Below are 26,761 nucleotides of genomic sequence, written 5' to 3'. Positions count from 1 at the left end.
TTTGACAAGTTGTTCGTTGTGGAGAGAATCTTTATAGATTACCTTTTACGGACAACTTATGTGGAATTAAAATTACTTGCATGTTACTGAAAGAATAAGCACCGGGACGGACACACTGACACGGGGCAGTTACGAAGGAATGGGAAGGAGTGAAGAAAAAGTGCAGCAGGAAGAGAGTGAACTGGATGGAAAGAAAGGGGAAATTGCTCGGGTGGGGTCTCGCTCATCAAAGGTGGCATGGTCCAACACCTCGTAAAAGAGAAGGTCGTAGCGCCCTTCTCGTGACGTCGCGAAGGAAGGCAATCGGGGGGCTCGGCAAAGCGAAGGCAAAGCGCATGGATCGACCATCGTAACGCGCTTTTAGTCACATACACGTGTCTTATTAGCTAAAATGAAAGCTGCACATAGCAAGGGGTCTTGAAAATATTTTATTACACGGGCAAAATATTGCACCGCTAAATAAATGGTACGAAATGGTACGAGGTAGGCGTATAAGAGAAAATATTGAGTCATGCAATTATTGCTTTAGGAATGCATATTTTACACAGAAATACTTCGACAAAATGGCGAGACACGCAGTGATGACCCAGCAAAACAGATCACAGTTAAAAGTAAGGTAGACGTACTCAACCCGGACAAGGCTTGACAAGTGTCACTAACGATCATGTAAGCGATGTTATCGCGTGCAGTCACTGAATCCTTGCATCATACCCTGGCCACATGGCAAAAGTAATGAAATTTCGATTAAATGACATTATGAAGTCGACAAATCAGCTTTTGATTAAGTCCCATATCATTTAATGAAAATATATTAACTTTTCCGTGTGGCAAGGGTACTAAACTTACTATTTACAGTCAACTAATTTACTTCTCCCTATGGGCTCGAGCTGCCTTAGAACAAAATATCTTATTTTGTTCTAAGGCAGTTCTAAGTTTTAAGTTAAGATTCTAGTATAAAAGCGGTAAAGGCAATAAAATAACATTAGTATAAACACATAAGCACAAACAACGCACTTTGTATAATCACACAAACTTGCTATTCACCTTTCAGTGAAAACTAGAATATTACCACGCATATTTACAAATGTCGACGCAGCCGCAAGCGGATAACGACGAACAAGATGCCATTCTATCACGAAAAACAAAAACAAAAAAACAACCCGACTGCAGCACTTTACTTGCGTCCCACATGACCAAGAAAGCCTGTAAATAAGTTGTTCCTCACCTGTCGATCGTATCCATACGTCCCACAATATCCGTGACGAAAACATTTGAACACAAACTTATTTTTGTTGAAAGAGAGGTTTATTGATAATAGACCAGTGTCATCGTTGGCTAGTTGCCACACATGTCACTCAAACCGTAGCAGGACTTGCTCCGCGAATCCACATAAATGCCGTAGTATGAAGCGAACACAGAAAACCTACCCGAGACTGCGGTGACGACAAAAAAACGACGGGTCGGGAGGATCGAAAGAACCACACACACACACGAGAGCAGCGGGTGGCAGCAGTGTGAGAGGCTTAACGTTGTTGACCCATCTCTTGCTTGCGTGCACTGGCGTGCGTTCCCTGTGGCGATAACTGGATTTTTTTCAGTTTCCTTCCCTTCTGAAAGTCTCAGCGTTCCTTTTTAGACAGTCAGCAGCTCACACACAACGTAAATTTACCAGAATCGGAGCTTGTACGAGAAAAGAAAACGCCGCAGCGGACCGGTTCATTCGAAAAGTGTGGGGATCTGCGGGATCGCACGTAGTCCTGCGGTTACGGGGATAATCATAAATATAAAATTGGTACTTTCCACCTTGGTAGCACGTTGTATATTATGTTTATATTATATATATAATAAATTGTACAATACAGCACTTTTAAAACATATATTAATGTCGGATAAACGCTCACGAACACCCCGCATCGCTCTACAAGAAACTTTTTTTCACGTCGATGCCAGAAATTTTTTCTCATTTTCTCACGTAGTTGTGCTATGGACTTTCTTCGCCGACATTGTGACGTAACCACTCGGAGCGCTACCGCCTTCTCTTCTAGGAGGTGTTGCATGGTCGTCCGTCGTCAAGGGGTACCGAAGGCAGGAAAGGGGGAGACCAAGGACGCCAACTGGGGACGGGGGAAATCGGCTTCTTTGTTGGAGAGAGAAAGTATGGGACAACACATTATGGGACATGTGCATCATTGCACATGCCTCAATTATTTCTTGCCTAAAGACGCTTTACATAAACTCTGGATTACGGCCACCGTTGGCAATCTTCTCTCATCTTACTGAGATACTGAGCCACCGAAACGGGCGTTGACGAGCCTACACAAAGGCCAATGCCAAGGAGAAGAACACTAGAATCTAAAATGGCAATAACCTGGCCTGCTATGGTAATGATGAAGTGAAGTAAACCAAATAAGAGGAAACAAAAAAAGTCACCCCTTTTCACCCACAATGTCAGAGGTGGAACGGCTGCGCCATTTGCGCCATTTTGCGCCAGACGCATATGTCTGCGCCATCCTGCGCCATGTTGCAGAAACTGCGCCACAGCCAATACCTCGCGCCATTGTGCGCCAGATCGCAAAACGTGCGCCAAGAAACTTTTTATTTTGTCTTGGTTTCGGTTTTATTGACTCGATTGGCAACAATGAGCGCGTTAAGCCTGGTCGGCCTTGCAATCCTTTGTTCTGTTTATTCTCCCTGTGTATCCCGAGTCGGAAGCGCGCGAAAAAACTAGGATTCTAAGCGCCACGCCACCTGCGACTGGATTGTTATTCTTCAACCATAAGCGGTTAAGCAAGTCGGCTGAGGTGAGGTCGAGTCGTTAAGCGTCAGATTGCCTGAGGCTCTGCGGCCCGGGATCCGGACGTCAGCCAGTTGAAAACAAATGAGCAAGATATTCCTTTTAGTGCTTCATCGTTAGAAGTTGGAACCGCATTCTCGCAAGATAAATCGTGATTTGATTGACTGAAACGCGGTCCGATCCGAAACCTTTCCGGCCAGCAGCTCTTTTGCGAGTGATAGATCTGCTCGGCGTACTTTAACCTTGCTCCTGCTTATCGCTTCAAATACGATAACTTCGTTAATCGTAGTCTGCTGCTTCGTAATCGAGTTGCACAATAGGATAAACGCGAAATTTGTTGCCCTGTTCCTCCGTGCAACTGCACGTCCATTGCTTGCGCACGTCACGGGGTTCGCACACATAATCACTATGTCAAGCACGTGTGGGTTGTGCGATAAGCAGTGCTGGTTTGCATTTTGAGCAGCTGAAAGCCACTCGGAAAATATCAAGGACGCTATCTTGAGAAACAGGGTACTGGCTTTTTGATTCTCATTAAGGCTCACAAAGTTTCAAGTTTTCGCATCTGTTACACTGTTATCCCATCTACCTAGGTCCCTAACCATTCATGTTCATCTGTTCTGCTAAGTACGATTGAAATTGCTCCCGTGCTTGTCTAAGACGCAAGCTGAAGTGCAATGAAAACTGATCTGAGCTGCTCCTAGCCTGCTCCAGAACGTAGTTTTAGCTGCTCCCAACCTGCTCCAAAACAGCTGTTTCAGCTGCTCCCGTGGCTGCTCCCAAGTACATTTCATGAGTTCCACCCCTGAATGTGCAAAGAAGCGAAAGTGACAACTGTAGCATGTTCGTGCAATGCGGGCAAAACTGTGTCGTCGTGTATGTCAGGACGGAGGTGCGAGGTGGTTCATGCACATTGCCATCGTGGATGCCACTGACGACCGCCACAAGCGCTCGGTGATTGGAGAAGTAAGTGGCCAAGGCAAGACACTGGATGCGAGTGTCAGTGCTCTTCGTAAGCGCGAGGTCGATGGTGTTGCCGGTGCGCATTTTCGATGCGCCGACATCAGACATCACTCGGAGGCCCAATTCCACCGTGATAAGGCTGTGGAACCACTTGTTCTCGCAGCCGCCAAGGTCGACGGTGAAGTCGCCGGTTACGACTAGTGAGACGTCGCGGCTCGGAGCATGAAATTAGCGATGCAGGAAATTGGAGAAACGTCCGTTGCGGGTTGACCACGTCGAAAGTATGCGCCCACGGGAGCCGCGGAAGCCAGCCATTCTCTTTGTGCTCACTCCTGAAAGGGAGTTGAACCTCAGTGCGGTGGCGCCATTAGGAAGAGCCAGCGACAGTAACGAAGCGAGCGAAGGCGCAGGTTTCCCCGGTGTTGTTGAGCAGTGAGGAAAGGATGTGAAGTTGATGCTCGGCGACGAGTGGAGGGGGGAACGCATAATCTTCCCTCTTCGCGCAGCGTGGCCACGTTGTGCACGGCCAATGGGGACATCCGACTTCTGTCTCCTCACGTTATGAGGGTAGGTAAGAAGGGTTTCTCTATCTCCGCCGCAACTACAGACAGCAACAAACGCTGACGCCAAAATTCCTGCAAAGTGTCGCCCATAAAGCTATCGCTTTAAAATTTAAGGTTGGTTATGGCGGCATCCATGCACAGCTGCTGCAAAGCGTCTATGTCATCCCCCGTGCTACCCAATAACCCAAGCAGTTGAGAAGCCAGTGCGGCACCGAGAACTATACCTTACCATGAACAAGAACGGGGTGCTGGGAGTCAGCGTCATTGCCGACGGCCTCCCGCTCATGCTCCCAAAGCGGTTTGATGTGCTGTGGTAATATGGCATGATCACAAATTTCTTGGGGCAAGGCAATTGCGTGTGTGTGTGTGGGGGGGGGGAGGGGGAGGAGGAGGAGGAGGAGGAGGAGGAGGAGGAGGAGGAGGAGGAGGAGGAGGAGGAGAGAGAGAAGGAGGGGAGAGAGTCTTTAAAGAGGCACTGACTCCCCAAGTTGTCTTTTTTTTTTTATGTCTAAAACAATGCAAAAAAAAATGCATTGAAAAAAAAAAAAAACTTTTACGCGCGCGCGCTTTTTTATTTTTGGTGATTTCCTCTGCCGCTCATCGCCTCCTCACTTCATTTGATTTGTGACGTCAAAAATCATGAAATTTAGAAACTTTGTAGGCGACATTTCTATAACATTTAATAACGGCAATCGTAAAATTTAATGCAATTGTGAACTTACTACAGCCCTTCTTTTTGAAATACCAAAAATTGGAGTCCAGTGTGATGTTGTCTCCTAGATTTGTATCCTCCCTTGGAAAGCATGCTGCCTGGGCAGGCGACACCGCTCAAAACCGTTTTTTTTTTTCGGTCCGCCGGCGCCCTCATCTGCCGCTCATTTCCTTCTCGCTTTGGGTCGCGATGGCAACAGCACGGAGTCGTGAAAGAAAGTGGACTCTCAGGACTCCGCGATATTTGACATCAACACACCGGCACGGATCGCGTGGGAACTTCGAATTCGGTATTTGGAAATTGTTTTTTTACTTTACAAATACTGAATTCCCAAGTTTTTAATTTTGAAGGTAATGTCTCGGCATCGTTTTCAGTCGTTTCAGATAATAAAAAAAAATTGATTTTGATGTGTCTGTGCCCCTTTAAGAAATTTTAGGGAAGTTTCATTGAGGTCGTGAGGGCAGCCAGCTTTCTGTACGCAGTTAAGTTGGGAGGTTAGTCTAGAATGAGAAAAGTATGAGCAAGATTTCAAGCAAGATGAGGAAAGAAGTGTTTTTACAGTCCAAAACTCGACATTCTTTGAATGGGGATTCATGAAGGGAAGCACGGGCTTCTGAAATCGTGTTCTAAGCTCTAGCAGAGGCCGTTTGGGTGGGTGTCACACACAAATCAGGAAACTGTAGTCCATCCGCAGAATGCTCTCTGGTGAAGATAGGAATGCCTTTTGAGTTGTGTGAGAACAGCTGCCCGAAGACGGTCGTGAAGAGCAACATAATCATTGACAAACTGGGAGGTCCGGTCTCCAGATTCCTTGACATAGAGCTCCCTGCTCACCGCCACGTCCACAGCCGACATGTGTACCTCGCTGAAGACCAGTTGAAAGTCGAAAGACGTGTCATCATATCTGTGCCTGTGTTTATTCTTTCAGTGAAGTTTAATTCCACCAATGTTCTCGCCTTCTGAACTTAAAGGGGTACTGACATCCCAAGGGTCGTATTTGTTTTTGTTCTCAAAAATGATGCAAGTTGTAATCATAGACATGCAAGAAAATACCAGAACGCAAAAAAAAAAAAATGTTTTTACGAGCGGACATTTTTTTTTTATGTTTGTCTTTTTATTTTTTTTTTGCTTGCTTCCCACCTCCTTGCTTTTTTTATTTGTGACGTAATCAATTATGAAATTTAGAAGCTTTGTGACATTTCTATAACATTTAAGAACGGCATTTATAAAACATGTTTTTAATGCAATTTCGAACACACTACGACCCTTCTTTTTGAAACACCGGAAATTGGAGTCCAATATGATGTCGCCTCCTGGCTTTTTATCCTCCCTTAGAAAACATGGCGGTGCTCGACACATGAGGATGATCGGGAGAGTCAGGAACTCGGACGAGGTTCTCTTTTTTAGGCACCCGACGACTTCTCAGACTTCGAAAAGCAAATCGTCAAACAGTCAAATCAACTGTGTTTGGCGTCTGTGTACCATAGTTTTGGTTGGGATTCTGCCGGGGCAGCCTTTCACACAAAGCTGGTGCGACGTGGCCCCTCACGTCGCTCACAAAAATCCACTGCACATTCTCTTCGACCTCGTACCGTTTCAAAGGATTTAGAGATTGCTGAAAGAGCCCTAAAAGAACTACAAATTTTGAAGTGAAGCGTCGTCTGCTCACAGCGATGGGCAGCACGCACAGAGCGGGGGATCATGGGATGCGGGTGAACCTGACACGGAGGTTTAAGAGGAACTCGAGTTGCAAGACGACTCAATCTTTGACGTCACTGCATTGACGCCGATCGTGCGGGAACCTCAAATTCGGCTTTTGGAAATTGTTTTCTTACTCCACAAATACTGAGTTCCCAAGTTTTGAATTCTGAGGGTAATGTCCAGGCATTGTTTTCAATTGTTTTAGATAATAAAAAAAAAAAGATTTTGACCTGTTGGTGCTTCTTTAAAAATAACCACTTAATTGTTGCAAAAGTTTCGTCAAAGCATTGTATATGTCCTAGTAGTACTCAACCATTCTTTAAAAAAGAAGAAGTGTGTCGCGAATTGAATCAAATGGCAAGCACCATTCGCAAATTATTCCAAGTTTAAAATATTTTTACACCCGTAGTTAATTTCACGGTCGGCACCCCATGGCACTGACAAATTCGTCCTTTCATCGTGGTCACCGATGCCCGCATGTCGGATCTCGGGGATTAGTGTTGTCAGGAGTGACCGGGAGATGGCGCTTGCGTGCAGCCCGGCCCTGACGGCCGCCCTGCAGGAGGTGTCGGTGCGCATCCCGTCGCTCAAGCGTGACATCCAGGACGGCCTGCTGAAGATGCTCTCATGCATCCTGATGCAGCGGCCGCTCAAGCACCCAGGCATCCCCAAGCACATGCAGGTTGCCCAGCAGACGCCAGGTGATTTGTTGGTTGGCGGCATTGGCTCCGGAGAGCAGAGCGCGCATGCTTCAGGAGGAAAGGGCAGAGTGATGTTCGTTATTTTATGCGGGTTCATGATGTGATGTTCGTCACTAGGAGTAAGCTGGATGGACGAGGCAGCTTGGAAGAATGGACGGAATGACTTTATCTTATGGTGGCTGCGTAGCAAAGAACAAGTTGTGTGCTGTCAATGCCTCTCTTATAGACATCTTATTGGGAAGGGAAAAGAGAAAGGGCAGTGGGAAAGGGTATGTAATGTGTGTTTTAACGAGCGCAATACAACATAACCTGTCCTTGAAGAACTGTCTACTAGGGATGATGCGAACCTGCCAAGATGAAAGTTTGATTAGGCTCGACGTTTTCTAAATTTGAACGCAAAGTTTGACTGAAGTTTGATTTGAACTTCGACCATTATGCGCCTGCACACAAATTGAGGATGATCTGACACCACCTGGTGGAGGGGGCTAGCAAACTAACTAAATCATTAAAATACTATATGTTTTCTTTTGTAGTGCATAAACATTTGTAATCATTTTCTGAACTTCAAAATAAACTACCCTATAAATTACACGAAGGGAAACTGTACACGCAAGCTAGTTAGGAAACAATCATAATCTAAACTTGAGACACTGAGAAATAAAAAACAACGGACAAGACAACACAGAATCTCAAACACAGCTGCATTTGAGATTCTGTGTGTCGTCTTGTCCATTTTATTTCTTTGTGTCTCAAGGTTTAGAACTGCGATACTCAAACTTTTGGCTGTTACGGAGCCCCTGACCCGCGTGGAGGCCTTTCAGGGAACCCCAATGCATTCTGCGTCAGGGTCCTGTGCAATGGCAAAGGAGGGCTTTTTTTTTTTTTATTGGTTCTTTTACTTGGCGCAGACTGCCATGAACGCTCATGAGAATCTCTGGGGGTCCCCAGACCACAGTCTGAGGACTGCTGGTTAATATTCTGCTGTATAAATTACTTTTTCTAAAATTGAAAATTCTGTGTAAAGGTTGGTCAACTACTCAAAAATCAAACTTGGTCGAATTTTTCCAGAAGTAAGAAGGTTTGTGTCCAGAAGGGTTTGCCAAAAGTAAGAAGGTTGAGGTTCAACAAAGGTTTGTGGCAGCAAAGTAATAAGTTGGGCCGGTTGGTTTTCCATCTGAACTGAACGCCTAATAAACAAGGACGAGGAAGAAGAGACAATGCGTTGGCATGCTCGCAGCTGAAAGTTTAATTTGAAAAACATACACTTATATACGGTTCGTGACACACCACGTCAATTACCCTGGCCTCCACTTTTTCTGCAAAAATACAAATTCAAAAAAAAGGTCGGGTTGGTGACAACCCAAGCTCTGTTTTGTGCCCGATTTGCCATCCATGCAAAACCACCAAGAATAGTGTTGCCTGGATTTAGATGTATGTGGAGAGTAACAACCAGAATTTTAACAGTGGTGGAGGCTGCACCTTTGATAAAACAAAAATTCTTTTCTTGTGTTTCGAATCGTACAACGCTCACACTGTTGTCCAGACAGCTGACATAGGCACGAGTGAACGAGAAACTGGGCCGAGAATCTTTCAGCGACATTCGATGTACGACCTAGCATGTCGAAAGTTAGCCCAACCCTTTATTTTTTCTAGTTTCATTACAACTAAGGTGCTGCCATCTTATGCTTCAGCAATAAGAGTAAACAGCTTCATAACTGCAATTGTCTTTGTCATGTTCGAGCGGATGCAGCTGAAGTGTGTTGCTGTTACTTAGTTTTTTATACTGCAGGTGGCAAGTTGGTAGTGCTTCTACATTTGTTTAACATTTCTTCACTCATTGCTTATGTTAGCCAATTGCATGAAATACTCTTAAGTCCAACATTTTATCTGCCATCCAGGTAAACCAGGCTTATTGTACTGATGATGTTGCCTGTGTTACTGTGAATTCACTTTAAATCACCGTGAATCATTGTCTTTTTGTTTTGCTTATATGTTCATTGAAGTATTTGGCTTGTGTGTAGCACCGAGTCCTTGTATGACCTTGTTTTTTGTTGTTCAGAGACAACTGATGTCGCAACAATATCACTGGCCCTGAAGACCTTGGGGAGTTTCGATTTCCAAGGTGAGTATGTGTAGATACTAGTGTTGCGCAAATATTCAAATTTTCGAACAGTAGTTTCGAATAATATGCTATTCAATACTCGCTTTGAGATGAACTGTGATATTCGTATTCTTCGAAGTATTGATCGCGGCAGGTTAGCCCTTTTGAGCATGCTTCTTGCCGAGCATTTTTGCACTGCGGAGAGGCCACACACGCTAAGCTCGCTTCCGCGGGTGTGGCTTTTCCACTGTGCACCGTGCACTGAATGGAACGAACCCCATCGTGATCAACAATTAAACAACTTACAAATGTCACAGCCGCATGGCTAGGATAAAAGCTCATTTCAAAGCGGGATGGTGCACGTGCACGCCTGGTGTATAAACAGAAATATCATGAATCTTGATACCTACATTGCAGTAAAATTTTCAAAATTAATCTGTTACGCACAGGTATATGTTAAACAGGCATGCATTAGTATATGTTAAGCACAGATGCCTTGACAACCTATGTTAATCATATGTAATGAGAAAAAAAAAATTGCATATAGCTAGAACATTTATAAATCCCCTGGATTATAAGTATAGACAAGCATCTCTATAGGTTTAATTTTATGTCAAATACAGTAATCCCTCGTAATAACGAAGTCAACGGGACGGCCAAAAATTTCGGTCTAAGTGGTAATTCAATAAAAGTGATACAGCCAAAAAAAAAAACAAAGCACCGCCAGCAGCCTTGAAGTTTGATGGGAACACTGCAGATCACTCTGACCGTAAATATCAGGGGTGGCCAAGCTGACCCGGCCTAAGAGCCACAAACAAAACCACAAAACCTCCAGGAGCGACTGGGGGGGGGGGGGGGGTGTGCAAACATTTGTCCTGAGCAATAAACGAAACTTGAACTACTTTCAATCTATCCGAGTCAAAAGCAGTCCCGCTGTACGTAAGCTAGCAGTAGCACAAGACTACCAAACTGCAACCCATCTTTTGATTTAAGACGCGTTCCATTTCTCTTTTTGCCGAAGTGCTCGTGTGATCGGGAGGGAGGGAGGCGGGGGGGAAGGGGAAGGAAGGAAGGATGGAGGGAAGGTTGGTAGGGGGGGAGCTGGTGAGCCGCACTTTAACTCGTGAAGAGCCGCATGCAGCTCGGGAGCCTCAGCTTGGCCACCCCTGGTGTGTGCAAGGTAATTCAAGGAGACGCCAGGCTCTTTAAATCGACCGCAAAATTCAGTTTCTTAACCTATCGCGCTACGACTTTGTGCAGCGTTGCCCACAGATGGTGCATTTTTTTTTTTTGTAGAATTTGCAAAGAGCGAACTTACCTGAGGAAAAAGTAAAAAACAAGAAAAAGGCTTATGGAAACGCAGCGAAGCCACCGGTCTTCAAACAACACGGCGCCGTTTCGCACGGGAGACGAGATGGCGCAACGAACGCTACCAACAAACGAGCATACGGCGCCGAGAGCATGCGTCTTTAGCAGACAATCTTTTTGATTCAAAAGCGGCGCGCGTTCGGCAGGCGGCAGCAGTCACAGAAACAAAAACAGGCGCGGTAACAACAAAAAACTGCAGTTCCTTGTCTTCCAAAGACGCCGGCTCTCGGCGCCGTATGCTCGTTCGTTGGCGGCAGTTGGCGTCGCGACCGCTTGCACCATCTCTTGTCTCCCGTGTGAAACGGTGCCGTGTTGTTTGAAGACCGGTGGCATTGCTGCGTTTTTATGGGAGCTAAGCATTTAGCTCCCATGGAAACATGTCGGGCTTCCAAAGGGATGATCTCCTCGGGGCTCCATCGGCTCCATTGCTCCCCTGACCCGATTTTGACAGGAGTCGAGCAGCGTCGGCCTCGGGCACCGTGAGTTGCGTCGGAACGTGGACGCTGCTCCCAGCCTGCATCGGTGCATCAGTATCGAAAGCAGTGCTCTTCATTGGCTCAACCCTCCGTCACCCGTTTGCTCCGTTTTCTTGTTTGCCGTTTGCCTCGGTGGAGAAGGGAGGGAACGCAAGGGTCTCCGTGCGCCTCTGTCTAGGTTCGAGTGCTTTCGGCACCGCAGCCTTCGTAATAAGCGTGATCAACCACTGGTACACTTTGTATAATCCGGTTCAAAATGCGTGCATTTCGGTCGGGACCGTGTTGAACTTCTATAAACGCAGCAATTCAAAAAAAGCGATTTTGTTATAATGAGGGATAACTGTATGTCGTTTGCTTGCCATCCCAATGTAGGCATTGGACTTTCGGAGGCCACAAGCAATAAATATACTGCTGTGTTGGGCGAGTTGGTTGTTCGACGTAACAGCACACCAGAAAGGCTTATCACACTGAGGACACAAACGTGCAACAAAGAGGAACGCTCACCCACCGCTGAGTGGGTGTTCCTTTCGTTGCGTGTTTTGTCCTCAGGGTGACAGTTGTTTGAGTGCGCTGTTACGTCGGAGATTAATAAATATACAGTAAAATACCGGACAAGTGCCCATTAAAAATTTCGAGATAATTGCAAAAACATAGGGGATGGGCGCTTGTCCGGTCATCAGTTTTACTTATCAATCTACTGTGCATGTTTTCTCAGATCTTAGAAATTTTGGAATGGGCAATGAATATGGAATGGGCGGATGCGCGGTATTCAACAGTAGATAGATTAATATCACTTATCTTAGAAATGGACAAGCGGAAGCTCGGCAACAACCTCCACAAGTTTAGCCTGGTTTTCGTGGAATGCTTAGAGATGTTAGGGGAAGCGCACAGATGATGCATGCACGTAACATGGACTGCACCTGTTGAATTTCATGGGCAACCGCTGTAGCCGTTGGTGAGGAACGGCAAGGCTTAGCTATACCGCCGATACTGCTGCGCGCGAGTAAGCGAGAGAATAAAATGTTTAAGCGAGATTGCTTGCGTGTAAGTCGTGACCGAGACAACCAGCAACGAGGTATGTCACGGAGAAACTATTCATTAATTCAAGGTGACATTCAATTTGAAAATATTCGGCTAAAACCCCTGTTCGCTTTGAGCTCAAAAATACACTGTTCGCACATACCTAGTACATACCAGAGCACGGTCATCGTCGTCAACTAGGAGAACGCACCCTTTTGCGATGCACAACTTAGTTTGTGAACGCTGCTCGTAGGAAGGAGACCTCTTTTGGGGACGTTGACTTGAGAACTCTTTCCATCCAAGCTTTTAAGCGTGCCACAGAAGAACCTCTGTGGGTGGTAACGAGCTTAGTCTCGCGACTTACTCTCGTTACACGTCATCGGATTTAGGGGGTTTGTTTGCCTCGGGTTTGGGGCCGGTGAGACGACCCTCTGTTTGCCGCAGGCCGGACGCTGACCAACTTCGTGAGGCACTGCGCCGACACGTACCTTACGAGCGAGCACAAGGAGATCCGGCTGGAGGCCGTGCGAACCTGCTGCTGCCTGCTATCCCCCGCACTGCAGGCAAGTACCTTCTGCCCTCGGGTCGTGCTTCACCCCGTTCTAGACTTGAAGTAATATGTGTCAAGACGGTAAAACGGCACTAAAATATACTAAAACCAGAGTCACACTGGTAATACATGATACAAAAGACACAGTGTTTGCCGCAGGCAAGACGACGGGAGTATCTGCGGGCATGCCTGAGGCATGCTTGAACACGTCTGCAGATTGTTTTTGGACGACCAGTGTGGCAGGACCGTTGCACAGGAGAGAAGCACGCCTGCATCTGCAGACTTTATATCGTGTATAGGCAACCGCAGCTTGCGGACAAGGATGAGATTCGGCACCTGTGCACATCTCTTCCTTGCCTCCTTGGTCTCTGTCAGCGTCATTTTACCGTTTCATTATTACCTATGTGTAGCAACTGGCCGAACCTAATGCCTCAACGTATTGGAGGTCTCCCGGTTCAAACCAAAGCTACCTTGTTTTTCTTCTTTTTACTGTGAATTCTGCTCTCTTCGTAAAAACCTTCTGAACTAACCGTTGAAAGCTCTCTGTTTTGTTCCGCGTCTATGTTTCGACGAGTGCAGTCCTTTTGTACTCTTCTACGCTGCGAGCGTGAGGCGAGAGTTTCTTTGGGCAATGACGCCCACTCAAACAGAGAGAAAATCAAATTGACGTTGAAAGGTGCTGCACTTTCGTTTTTCGGTTCTAAACCTGAAAGTATGCGCAATAAAATTTTTAGGAAGCCAACTGCGCGAAGCTCGGAAATTCGTGCAGGCCATTTTGCAATCGTAAGACACTTTTCGTCGCCGTCGCTTGTCAACGTTATGCTCGCCGGGATTGCCGGACGTTTGTGCCACGCGGTTTCCCCGGCTCCCTTGAAAGCCGTAACCTTGGTCCTGGGGCCGCTGTAAAGCCGTGTCTGAAACTCTATCATGCTTGCCCCGTTCCCCCCAGAACATGAAGGCATCCGGGAAGTACAGCCCATCCCTCATGGACAACGTCCAGAAGGTTTTGGGAAAGCTCCTCCTCGCCGGAGTAACTGACACCGGTAACTGCACCTTGCTTTCTTCCTCGCGCTCGAGCACCGCCTCCGGGATTACGGTGCCTGGAGCGCATCTCCGACTGGCGCGTTTACCGCGTCCTCAGATGTGGTCCCTCGATTTCCGCCCAACGACGTCGTAGAGGCGCCGCGGTGTTGTCTGCCACGGCGATGGCAAGGCGGCGGAGGCGTACGACACCCGTTCTGCCACGGGTTGCTGTCCGGCCTGACGGTCCACCCAAACTTCGGCAGCCAGGAGTTGGAAAGTTGCAGCGACAGTGACACTTGCGTTTGCTTCTCTCGTAACACAAAACATGTTTGTCACGAAACCGCGTTATAAACAAGTGACACGCTGAAAGCGTTGGAGACGTTGGTATTACATATAAAGCTCATGCCCCCGGCAGGGCTCGAATCCGGGTCGGTGCAGTGGCAGTTGGATGCTAGAGCCACCTAGCTACCAGTGCGGCTGGTATGGATTGGTCAATGTGGTTATTTTTATCTAAAAGTGCCAGTAATGGCAACAGGTTTTGGATGAAAATATTAAATACAATAAACTTTCGTTAGTTCGACCTCGTTTAATCTGATCGTCTTCAAAAGTCCCGGCGAGCGCCCAAACATTTCTATGGGAGGAAAAGTTTGATACAGTTGAACCTCGATTTAGCGAGATCACCGGGACCCCCTAATTATTTTGTTAAATCGGGAACTTCGTAAAGTCGAGAAAGACATTCTTCGGGATAGGCTGCGCGGGGAATCCGAATTTGTTCGTTAAATCGGGAAACTCGTAAAATCGGATTTCGTTAAATTGAGGTTCAACTGTAGTTCGAACTCGGGAAGACTCCGCATCGGATAATTTGTCCCAAGGCAAGGCACCACGGTACGAAAACTACCAATGTACGGCAAAACACGGGCCCTTTTGCTGCAAAACCGAACGTGCACAGATATGCGCCTGTTCCTCTACGCCGTTGAGATGGACTGTAGCGAATGACACGAGCCAGCACAACCAATCTGGCGTGGAGTAGTGCGGAGAACATAGCACGTGGTCGGGCGCAGAGACAGCGCGCTCAAAGCACTTTGTAGCATCGTATGGGGTTCATCTTGCGCGCCAGAGAGCGCGTGTTCTCTTCTTCTCTTTTTTTTTTTTTGTTTTTGACAGTCTGGTTGCCTGGCACCAAAGTCGGCTTGTAAAGCTTTCTCAGCACGCGCTCTCAAAGCACTTTTCTGTAACATCGTGTGCGGTCCATCCATAGGAAAACGCAAGTTCTCTTTTCTTCTTTCTTTTTTTACTTTTTTTTGTTGTTGACGGTCTGGCTGCCTGGTACCAAAGTCAACTCATAAAACTTTCTTTTTTTTTTTTGTGGCGACGTTTAGTTACGCTGCTTTCCAGAGCACGCTGTTGGACACGCGTCTTAAGCGCAGACGGCAGCAGACCATCCATGAGCACTTTGGACAATAAAAGGAAGTTTAATTTCAACCGTTTTTCTGTCCTTTTTTTAATTCGATCATTCGGATAATTCAACCAAATTTCTAGGTCCCGTCGAGGTCGAATTAACAAAAGTTTACTGTACATTAAATAATAATAAAAGAAATAAAATAAACAAATAAAATTAAATCAAATATATGAGAAATAGAAATTTAAAAATAATAAAGTAAGAATAAAAAAGTAGAAAAAAGAGTAATAAAAGAGATTTAGAACCTTGCACAAGTGCCTTGTGGAGTATGGTTTGTGCTGGACATATTGTGTGTTCCCCGGGCTTTGTCAGCATGATCGAGCCTGCATAATATTTTTCTCCGAAACTTCTACGATCGAGTGCCAGAGTCGTGACAACCAACAGCATTAGACGCCGTCTCCCATTGCGTCATTTGTTTCCACTTTGGGACCGCTTTCGACGCACATGTGGAACGAGACGCCAAACGCACCAGTCAGAGGCATGTAGCAGTCCTTGCGGCCCAGATCGAATTGGGCACCTCTGCCCCTCTCGCCGAGCGAACGACGACTGTCTGCGTGGTCGCGCAGACTCGGACGTGCGGTACTGCGTCCTGGCCTCCCTGGACGAGAAGTTTGACGGGCACCTGGCACAGGCGGAGAACCTCAGTGCCCTCTTCATCTCGCTCAACGACGAGGTGTTCGAGATCCGCGAGCTGACGCTGTGCATCATCGGGCGACTCAGCAGCCTCAACCCGGCCTACATCATGCCACCGCTCAGGAAAGTTCTAATTCAGGTGAGGTGGGGTCATTTCATTCTTTGGAATTACGGTCCAGTTTGACTTGAGGAATTTCACGGGACTGTCAGCAATCGTTCGTTATTCCGAAACATTGCCGTCGCAAAAAACTCCTAGGTCGTAAAAATGCCGTAAAAATTAAACTAGACGAAAGAAAGTATCTACCTCCAATACCATGCGTGGTCGCGGAAGTGTTACGAAAAATGTCCTTGATTTGAGATGGCGGTGTAGCACCAGTTGAGGCTAAGAGCCCGAGCCAAGAAATGCTCTTTTGTGTGCTCCAGAGCAAAAAGGAGAAAAGCGTTGTGTGAGGAAACAGCCCGATGTCTTCCCTCCGAGCAAAAGACACATGCATATAGGCACCCACCTCCTCCTCCTAGAGACGTTGGAAGAGCTACACTTTAGGCTTGTTCACACACTTGGGACTCTTTGGGATCAAGTGCCTTAAGACCCTGGAACTGCATTTCACTAGAGCGAAGGTTTTGAGGTAACTGCAAGTTTGTATATACTACCATACGGGAAACGGTCATTTATAACATTGACAAGAGTTTTAGAGCGTGGCTCTTGAACGCCAGTTTCCAGGTTGAGCGGCGTCACCGTCGGTGGAATCGCGCGTTGCATTATGGGACATTTCCCATAATGTGGCACATGTGACGTCACGAGGGTAAAATTTTCCCTCCAAATTTGGCAGGAAATTTTTCCGTTAAATTTAATTAGTCCACGTGAATTAATGTGACGTCGTGTGAAATTTAACAGAAAAACTTTTCCGTTAAATTTAGCAAAAAAAATTTTCCCACTAAGTTTAGCGTGGATATTGGTGTCACGTGACCTCCACACCAATTCACTTTCCCCGCTAAATATAGCGGGGAAATTTTCGCTAAATTTCCCGCTAAATGGGAGAGGAGCAGGAGAGGAGGAGGGGAGGGTTAAGAAAGGGATGAGAGGCATACCCTCCCCTCCTCCTCCTCAAGAGCTGCGCTCTAAATCGGCGTTACAGAGAATTGTAAACGTCTTTCATTTTTCCCAAGCCAATAAAGAGAACAGAACCACCCGGTAGGTGGCTCCGGCGTGCTCTCTCATCGGAGGACATTTTGAGAGGTTTTGAGGCGCACAATCCTAGGAAGTTGCGGGTGTGTGAACGGGCCTCTTGAGTAACGACGCCCGATTTCCCGATTTGTTGCCCAGCAGGGAGCGGGGACAATTGACGATAGTTACGATTAGAAAATGCCTTTTCCCGAGCTTTAGGAATGGTGTCGGGGAGCTCGTACGATGACATATTGCTCTCATTGGACAGTTTTAACATTTCCGGACGAGGTAAGAGCGTTTCCCGCGAATTTGGATTACGCTGAGGATAGCCGGCGACAACGATTTTATGCACCAAGATGTCCCAAGGGATGTTACTTTGAAGCATCCCCCCCCCCCCTCCAGTCTCTGATGTGGCCTGCTTTCCAGAATCTGACGGAACTGGAGCACTCTGGAGTGGTTCGGAACAAGGAGCAGGCGGCAAAGATGCTCGGCCACCTCCTCTCCAACGCCCCGGGCCTCATACGGCCCTACATGGAGCCCATCTTGTCTGTAAGTGGCGCACTTTACGACACTCATAGTCTTCTTTGTTGGCGAGAAGGTGCCGCGGTGAATCACTTTTAGCTGAGCTCTGAGTTCTTCAGGCACATCTTTAGGCGAATGGGAAGAGACCTAGTTGTCTTAGGTTTGTCCGGAGGGTAGCGTAACCTTTGGTAAACATTGAGGTGCGCGGAAGTTGTAACGTGCAGTTGTACTTCGTGTGACTCAAATCTTTGCTTTTATAAGCGTATCGGAAAAATATAAAAGCAGCTAAGGGAGGTCCACATCTCTGAAAATGTCTTAAGATACCCGCGTCCTTGAGTTGAGATAATTTCCCTCCTTATCGTATACTACTACAAGTTTGTTAAAATGTTCATTGATAAGTAGAAGCACCCACAAAATATTCCAAAAGTTTTTTTCCTTTGTTTTAATTGTAGTCTTTGCCCATGAAACATTTGTAAGAAAAATTAGTTTTCGTAAAATATCTGAACGGCACCTATGTTTTTTTTTATGTTTGCCACAGAAGCTATGCGCATCTGACATTGAGTTTTGGCTTACATAAGGTGGATTGTGACGTTGGTAACAATAGCAGTGGTAGGTGTAATTTTGCGGCGCATTCTTTGCTGTGGATCTTGTTCAAGCATTATTTCATCGCTTAGAAAAGGCATTACCGTAAAATCCCATACGAAAGCCCCTTCCCAGAGAGTTGGCCTGTCCCGTTTTTCTGGCGTAATATCCATAGGCTAAAAATGGTAACATCACCCACCACCCCCCCTCTACCACCCACACCCGTCGGACATCACGCGATGTCCCAGGGGAATCGCAACCACAGGACCTCTGGTATTGGTTCTCTTGACATGCAAAATTGTAGTGAGTTTCCGTGTGTTTTTGCATACTACGAAACCACAGTTAAGCATGTCTGCGATCTGTGCATGCAATATCAGTTCCTGTGACATGCAAGTTCATAGCAGGTTCCTGCATGTTTATCGCACCGTGAGACGAAAATCTGTTGTTTCCACAATCTGTGGTATCAGTTCTCGTGACGTGAGAGTGCATAGTAGGTTCTTGTGTGTTTTTCGCACAGTGAATGCAAATTTACCGTGTCCATAATCGATCTGTCACAACCGGTTCCCATGTTATGTGGTTCGTAGCAGATATATCCGGTATTAATCACTCAATTTTTGATAACATTTGATGCCCCATCCCCAGAGGTTGCCACACTATATTTTTTAGCGTTTATCTCTTCACCATGAACAGATGCTTAGTCTAGATTTTATGGTAGTCAGCACTTTAGTCATATATGAGCTGTCTTCCTACACCATTTTCTGTCTACAATACAGAGGGTGCGAAAAGGTTTTGGGCTGTCATGCACCTCTTTATTACGAAGTTGCACTTTCACTTAAAGTGTTTGTCTTTCAGGTGCTCATTCCAAAGCTGAAGGCTCCGGACCCGAACCCCGGAGTTGTCATCTGTGTGCTGGCTGCAGTTGGAGAACAAGCACAGGTGATTAGATATGCTTCACTCACGGTCACTGAAAACTTGATTCTCCTTTTCCTCGTTGAATTTTGTGGTCATGCAGTCGACCAAGGTTATATCGAACCCTGGTTTTTTTTAATTGTCTCAAAACATCCACTTGAAAACCCCTTGTAAAAGTATAGAAGCTTTGTGCATCTGCATCGAACTCCCACTACTTGTGACATTCGACACATCTAGCTGCACGCAGCGCCCGTGGTAAGGAGGCTTTCCCCAAACACTGCCGTTGCTGCTCCCGCGATCGGTTTTCGTACACAGAGGCTGTCCAAAGGAAGGTCATTGCGTGACAGCAGTTCCGCCAGCTCCAGCTACAGTTCCACCAAGCTGCATGCAGAAATCATGCTTGCGTGTTCGTGGAGAACATTCGCAGCAAAAATCACAAGGAGGCAGATGGGAAAACCACTCATTCTTCTTAGCCCCCAGATAAATAGAAAAAAAAAGTATTTTGCTGGTTGAGCATGTTGACAACGGTTCCGCCTGTTACCCATGCTTCCCAGCTCGTGGCCACGTGTACGGTGTGGCAAGGTTCGCGCGCGAGCAGCAGCGACTGCGGTTCTCTCCAACTACACTTTAGAAAGGTTTTACTGTTTTTAGCAATTCTTGGATCCACCATTCGGTAATCTCCCATTGTTCAAAATCGTTTGTAATTTGCGGGGTTTTCAATTGGAGCTTCAGATAAACTAATTTATAAATATCGAATGATATCTACATATCAAACTTTTTTGCAATGTCCTTTGAATTTGACACATCTGGGTTCGATCGTAGTATCCTTGTAACTTCATTGCGCAATACCTATAGATTTGTGTCGTTCATAGGCATGAAAAGATGAAAGCATTACATGAGTCCCTTTTTTTTTATAGAATAATACATCACATTTACTTTAGTAATTGACGCACTGTTTACGAACAAATCGTGCGCATCCTCTTGCGGAACATTTGGACGGTCATTTGTTGCGATCGACGGGAGCGCAGCGACCAAAAGGACAGAGCCGACATCCCCAAGGTGGAAAGAGGCGATCTGCTCAGATCGCATTTTTTCAACTTTATTATTCGCTCTTACCTTTAGGTAGAATGCGACGGTTGACTGGGTGTGTGTGTTTGTGTGCGTGTGTGCGTGCATGCATGGAAAAGTAGATGTGGGGACTCTTGCTCATAAACAGCATATATCACTCGAGTAAGAGTGGTATGTACCAGTAAAGAATTGAGACCTTTTTTTTGTGGAAGGGAGAGATTGGAATGTTTGCACTCGGGAGCTGGCATATTTTGAAAAACGGGTTTTAATGCAGAATGCGTTCTAACACTCTTTTTTTACGAGAACATGGTCACGAACGAGCGTTGTGGACGACCGTCACGAAAAAGTGCCATGAACGACCGACACGCTAGGAGCGTTGGACGACGTTTAGGTTATATATGAAGCCTAACAGAGGCCCATGTAAAGTCAGCGTAAGAAAGACGCCCCAGCGGTGCTCGTACCTGGGTTGGGGTGGTGACAGTCAGATACGATAGGCACTGGGCTGCGTCATAGCACAACTGCTCTGATAGAAACAATGATTTCATTTGAATGCAAACATGCTTGTGGGAGCTGCACGTTTCGAATGAAGATAATAAATAAAACGCTAAGTGAGAAAGAAAAAAAATATAAAAATGTAAAAAAACAACAAAACAAATAGATAATAAAAAAAGAGGCCGCATCTCCACGTGGTGGATGATGTTGATTGAGGCGAAGCTCTGGTGGTGCTGATGATGATGCTGATTTTATTGTTCATTGGTGGTGCTGATGGTGCTGATTTTTTTTTATTGCTCATAGGTAGTGCTGAGTTCCGGGTTGCGTTTCGACTTCATTATTACTGCTTTATGGTCGGTGAAATGCAGAGCCAATGGTTCTTCTAGCGGATCAGCTTGGATCCGCTAGAAGCCGTGGGAACGCATCTCCACCGCTTCGGTCAACGGTCCATGTCAGAAAGAGAATGTGTGGTATGGATCGTGGTTATATATGCAGTTGAGCATTTGACCGCAGCGCCCTCTCGTCTATAAATGTTGAGCCAATGCATGCAAAGTTTAACGTGATTATATACGCACTTGACCGCAGCGCCCTCTCCTGTATAGACGTTGAGCGGCTACATGCAGTGTTGGAGTGTAGCGTAGTGGTTAAGACGTCTGCCTCGTAAGCAAGCGGTCCTGAGTTCGAACCCCCATGCGGGTGTACATTTTTTTTTTTTAAAGTGGGCCGATCCCGGAGGCAGTGCAATCGATGTGAGCACGAACGCCGGACGGATGGACAAGGCTAGACCCTAAGAAGCTTCACCCCTAAAAGGATAGAAAATCCAGCACAAACCTCGCATGGGGTGCGGTTTGTGCGGGACACATTCTGTGCTCCCCGAGCTTTGTCAGCCTTGTATCATTTTATTTTTGCGGCGTTATTGCTTCAGCTGCTACAATGTCGGCCCTGGCCTATCGAATTGTTACTTGGAAAAATGAAACTTCTCTGCAGCGAAGAGCTTTTTTTGTTATTTTTTGATATAATGGTTCGTCAAATGCTTGTGCCAATATTACCAGCATTTTTCTGTATTCGATCAGGTTTATAATCGGTTTTTATTATCAGGGGGATGTGTTTGCCTGCCATCAAGATGGTCGGCAAGGAAACGTTTTTGACAGTTCCGTGTAACCGAGATTTCGGTTAAACGTCTAAAGATCTCCAGGTGGTCGAAACTAATTCTGGGTCCTCCGCTGGGGCGTGCTAGATGCCCTTCGTTTATTTGGCACGTAAAACCCCCAAATTTGACCTTGATTTTGACCGTGCCCGTATCTGAAAACATCTTTTCAGGTGAGTGGCACAGAGATGCGGAAGTGGATGAACGAGCTGCTGCCCATCATCCTGGATATGCTCCAGGATTCCTCGTCACTGCCAAAAAGAGAGGTCGGTGGAATTTTTTTCCTCCCCCGCTTCCTCTCGTGTTTTGTTGTCTGGAGGCTGCTAAAAAAAAGCAGAATAGCCCTTTAGTGTTGAATGGGCATTTAAAGGGGTACTCCGGCATTTTTTTCATAGTCCCCAATTTGCCCGAAAATTTGCTAAACAGTTCAACGAACATTGTTCAAATAGTAACCCAAATATTGGACCACAGTGTAGACCGCATATAACGTATGTCGCGGGAGTCGCGAAAATCCGCACTATAAGCGGTACCGCACTATAACCAAAACATCAATTTTTCAGGCCAAAATACATGCCATGAGACAACTTACGTTTGTAAAAGCATTTTTTTTATGTTAGATGAAAAATAAAGCTTAGTTTGAGGAAAGTCTTTATTTCACCAGACTAGTACACTTCTCTCTCAAGTGTGTCACACATTTTGAAAGAAATGAGCGGCTTTTGCCTGGCGCAGCCTTTTAACGGCGTCGCGGGTTGCGGACGGACGTTGCGAGCGTTCAGGATTGCTAACCCTAATCACTTTTCTCCGGAGATGAAAACGCGTGAAAATTCGCATCCTTCATACGATACGCGCCAGTAATACCTTGCACTTGAGCACACGCATGAAATGCGCCAAATAAGAAATCCGGGCGATGTTCGAGGACACAAATGCTTAGAAATCACCACTGTAGTCGAAGTAAACAAACACGACGACACGGGCGTTTCTGCCGACTTGAGAGCGCCGCCAGGACATCGCCGCTCGAGTAGGTGGATCTTCTCTTCTAATACGTGCCGGGTTATCATAGCGACACACGACGAAAATTCACAGTCAAGGATAGCTCTTTTACGCGGAACGATGAGATGAACGCCGTCTACGACAACGATCACAACGTTGATCACAACCGACGCCTTGTTCGCGGATAGAAGCAGCCGGCCCGCGACGGGCATGCAACGCGCGCGAACACTTCTCCTGTCGTTGCGGTTGTTGGTTTCCAACGCATTGGAGGGACGCACGCACGTGAACGACACGTGCGTGCATCCCTCCGTCGCTAGGGCAACTGAAGCCTCTCTCTTCGCTTCTCCCGCTTCTTCGAGCACCCTCCTTGCCCCGCGAGTGCCGCTTGCGCAACGCTTGCGGCTCGGGCCGTCAGCGCCGTCATCTTATAGTGTCGCACAGGGAAGCGTGCTCGCTGCTCCGGTCGTCGGCGCGGTCGGCGGGCTGTGCCAGAAACCGCACTATAACCGGTATTTCCCGTCGCGCGCCTGCGTTTTAAGCGGTATGTAATTACATGGAGTTCTATGGGAGGCGAACCGGTGGTTTAAAAAAACCGCGTTATACCCGGTACTGCACTATAAGCGGTTACGTTGTAAGTGGTCTATACTGCATTATATTTTTTTGGGGGGGGGAATCAAGTCATGGAATTAAACATTTTGGTCCTCACCATGTTCTTCAAAGTACTTTCGGTCTTTGCGAAGTTCGAAAAATCGGTCGGCAACTGTAAGTGACATTTTTTAATTTCGCAATATTAAATAGGATATCGGAAAGGGTAAAAGCCTATGATTTAAAAAATATAGTTAGGTGGAGTAGCTAAAAAAAATCGCCAGAGTACCCATTTATAAGTGGTGCCTTTTACCTGGTGATATGTCAAGGCCTCTGTGAAAAATGAGACCAACAAACTTTCCAGTGTCTATGACAGACATGTTCACAGACGACTGATTTAGCAATGTTTGTAATTTGTGGCGCCATCTCCCGATATGTAGTGCGAGCAGACGACGCACTTTGTCGTCTGTTTGCTACGCTTATCGGGGTTTGTAGAGAATTCACCTGAGCCAGTGCGCATAAAAAAATCCAACCAGCGCGGAGCTAGAGAATTGGGGTGCGGATCAAGAGGTTTCGGGTTTGATTCCTGGTTAACGATGAGTAAATACTGGTTTAATTCTGAGTAATTGCTTCTGTACATTGTTTTGCATACATTGCCATGGTAACCAGACTGGTTCTGCTGCCACGCCCAGCTATGGCGTTAACTCGGACGAAGGGATGGACAGACAGATTTTGGCAGTAGGGTGTTATGTTCCAGGGGTTCTCAAACTGGGTTCCCCGGAACACAGGGGTTCTGCAAGCTGGCCTCACGGGTTCCGCGAGCACCCAATTTGCAGTGTCCCCCCCCCCCTAGTTTAACCTTCCACGGACTGAGATTGAGTTGGTGTTGCAGAAAAAGCAACCGCACCCTTCGCACTAATATGTATGTATATATATATATATTTTACATTGTGCCCAAGGTTAACCCCTCTGCCTTCTTATTCTGTCTGTAGTCCTCCATTTTGTCTTATTCTGTCAGTGCAATTAACTCTTGCTCACTATCTAAACGCCTTAATTGCCCAGTATTATCGGTTGGCAACAAGACAGAAAGGGGGGGGGGGGGGGGGGGGGGGGGGGGGGGTTCCTTGGGACTTTTTCAGGCTTGCTGGGGTTCCCCAGTACAAAAAAGTTTGAGAACCCCTGTTCTAAATAAAGGTGTGCGAATATTGAAATTTTTGAATTCAAATCGAATATGAAAAAAAACTGACTTTGAATATCGAGTATGTGTCCAGTATTAAGAAATGGCAGAAAGGACAGCTAACAGTATAGCCTTTATTCAGGCCGAGTAATGACATTGACACAAGGAAGTGAGTCGTTACAACTTAATTATGCAAATAATGCATAATGTACATCGCTAAAAAGTGCTACAAAACTTGCTTCATAAGCAATTGGCTGCATGTTAGGTCATACTGCCGAATGCGTTTAAATGTGGTAGCTTTATAGGGTGAGGAGTGCTCTAAGTTTGGGTAATGCCTAGGGCAGGATGACCCTTACTCTTTCAGTGCCTAGGGTGGGTGGTGCTCTTAGTTCAGGTGGTTCCTAAGGAAGGGTTTTGTATGGAAACAGATTATGTCACACCGTGGTCTCTTTATGACACTGCACGCGCTTCTCTTCAGCACCACCCAGATATAAAGCCTTCCAAAGCCCTTCCCTTCTTTCTTGTTCTGATAAAGCCTTCCAAAGCCTTTCCCTTCCTTCTTGTTCTACATGCCATTTCTACACCACCTGTTTTTGCTCTTATCTTTCATAGCCTTTCCACCCCTCTCTGTTCCACACACTTTCTCACACCACCTGATTCTGCTCCTCCTGTTCCTGTATGATAGGTCCGTAGCTCATTCGGCAGCACATGGCCCCTACGCCAGTGACCGGGGTTCAATCCCTGGCACCGGTTGCCGTCTTTTTTTTTTTTTAATGCGACAGCATTCTTTAGTTACCTTCCCAGATTTCTTGGACTTCCTGGCTTCCTAATGCACAGTAGGTTTTTGCAGCAGACCATTTCAGCTCACATTATCACACTCCTTCACATTAGCACCCTCTTCAAAGGACCTGACGACCGTGACGTCGTCCTCAGCGTTGTCCTAGAGGTCATCCTTGACGACGTCATTGTCAATGTCGTCCTAGAGGCTGTCCTTAAGATTGCTTTAGAGGTGGTTCTAGACATCGTCCTTGAGATCGGCCAGAGGTTGTCTTGGACGTCGTCTTTGGTGTCGTCCTCTAGGACGTCGTCTGAGATGTCTTCCTTAAAGGGTAACTGCAAAGAAAATAAGTTTTTTTTTAAACAGCCTAATTGGGACAAGCATGTCAGAAAACAAATGTTCCGCAAAAAAAAAGATTTTTTTTTTATCAATATTTACGCCACAGGACGTAATTTAGTAGAGTCAGAACCTCTCCACATTTGAAACTCCCGCTCTTTCGACCCCCGCGGAAGAGGAGTACGCCCCGCCCCTCACTCTCCTTGCATTGCGGAGTTGAACGACGCAGCGTCTCGACTTCGGGCAAGATCTGGCAACTACGCCAGGCCGTGGTATTGTTTTGGTTTGATGCGGTTTGCGAGCATATGTAGCGAAGACGTGACCGGAGAAGTGCCCCTGTGGTGTTCCTGGAAGACGGAAAGTATCGTTCATAATCGTTGTGCGTGCTTTGAAAGCGAAGGGAGTCACAGAATCCACGAGTGCGCAACTACAAGCCAAGGTTCACGACAGCACTGCGTTGGTTTCGGCGATCTCGTTTTGTTTGGTGCAACACGGCGATGCGACATAGCTGAAGCGTTCGTGATGTGTGTAATGCGGTGCTATGTGTGTTATGCGGGGTTGACGTACACCGGGCCCAGTCCCGTCGTCGTCAGCTGATCCAGTAAAACTGGCCCGGGAGGACGCAGCGAGCGTTTTTAAAAGTAAATCTTCCTTCGTTCTGTTTCAAAATGTGGAAGATTCCGGACGCATGCCGTGAGTAAAAAGCTGCGGGCGTTTTCAAATAAATTACGTCGTTTTAATTGAACAATGGACTCCGAATTGTTGTCCTAAATCTGCCGTTTTTATGCTTCGTGTTGTTGGACTGCGTTTGCACAGCGACGTGTTGCGCTCGTCGTGCGGTGTGAATAAATTTGGGCAAGATTTCGTACCTGTCTACAGATGCATGAACTGAGACCACTTTTTACGTAGTGAACATGGTGCTTTTCTTATTTTGTGTGTCTAGTTGTGG

The 26,761-nt window shown here is 46.5% G+C and overlaps 1 protein-coding gene across 1 annotated transcript in view; it reads left to right on the top strand.

Moving 5' to 3' along the window:
* The window catches only part of LOC115318379 (serine/threonine-protein kinase mTOR), a 164,453-nt gene that overhangs the window by 40,328 nt on the left and 97,364 nt on the right, over window positions 1–26,761 (top strand). The window contains exons 7-14 of the mRNA XM_042290961.1: window positions 7,268–7,431; window positions 9,491–9,553; window positions 12,841–12,959; window positions 13,896–13,989; window positions 15,995–16,200; window positions 17,653–17,775; window positions 19,183–19,266; window positions 22,120–22,212. Of these exons, the coding sequence (XP_042146895.1) occupies window positions 7,268–7,431; window positions 9,491–9,553; window positions 12,841–12,959; window positions 13,896–13,989; window positions 15,995–16,200; window positions 17,653–17,775; window positions 19,183–19,266; window positions 22,120–22,212 (946 nt within the window). The remainder of the gene's footprint in view (window positions 1–7,267; window positions 7,432–9,490; window positions 9,554–12,840; window positions 12,960–13,895; window positions 13,990–15,994; window positions 16,201–17,652; window positions 17,776–19,182; window positions 19,267–22,119; window positions 22,213–26,761) is intronic.

Source organism: Ixodes scapularis, unplaced genomic scaffold (genome assembly GCF_016920785.2).
Source record: "Ixodes scapularis isolate PalLabHiFi unplaced genomic scaffold, ASM1692078v2 PGA_scaffold1__304_contigs__length_218370807, whole genome shotgun sequence".
In the NCBI taxonomy this organism is placed as follows: domain Eukaryota; kingdom Metazoa; phylum Arthropoda; class Arachnida; order Ixodida; family Ixodidae; genus Ixodes; species Ixodes scapularis.
This window is presented reverse-complemented; position numbering and strand designations above follow the sequence as displayed.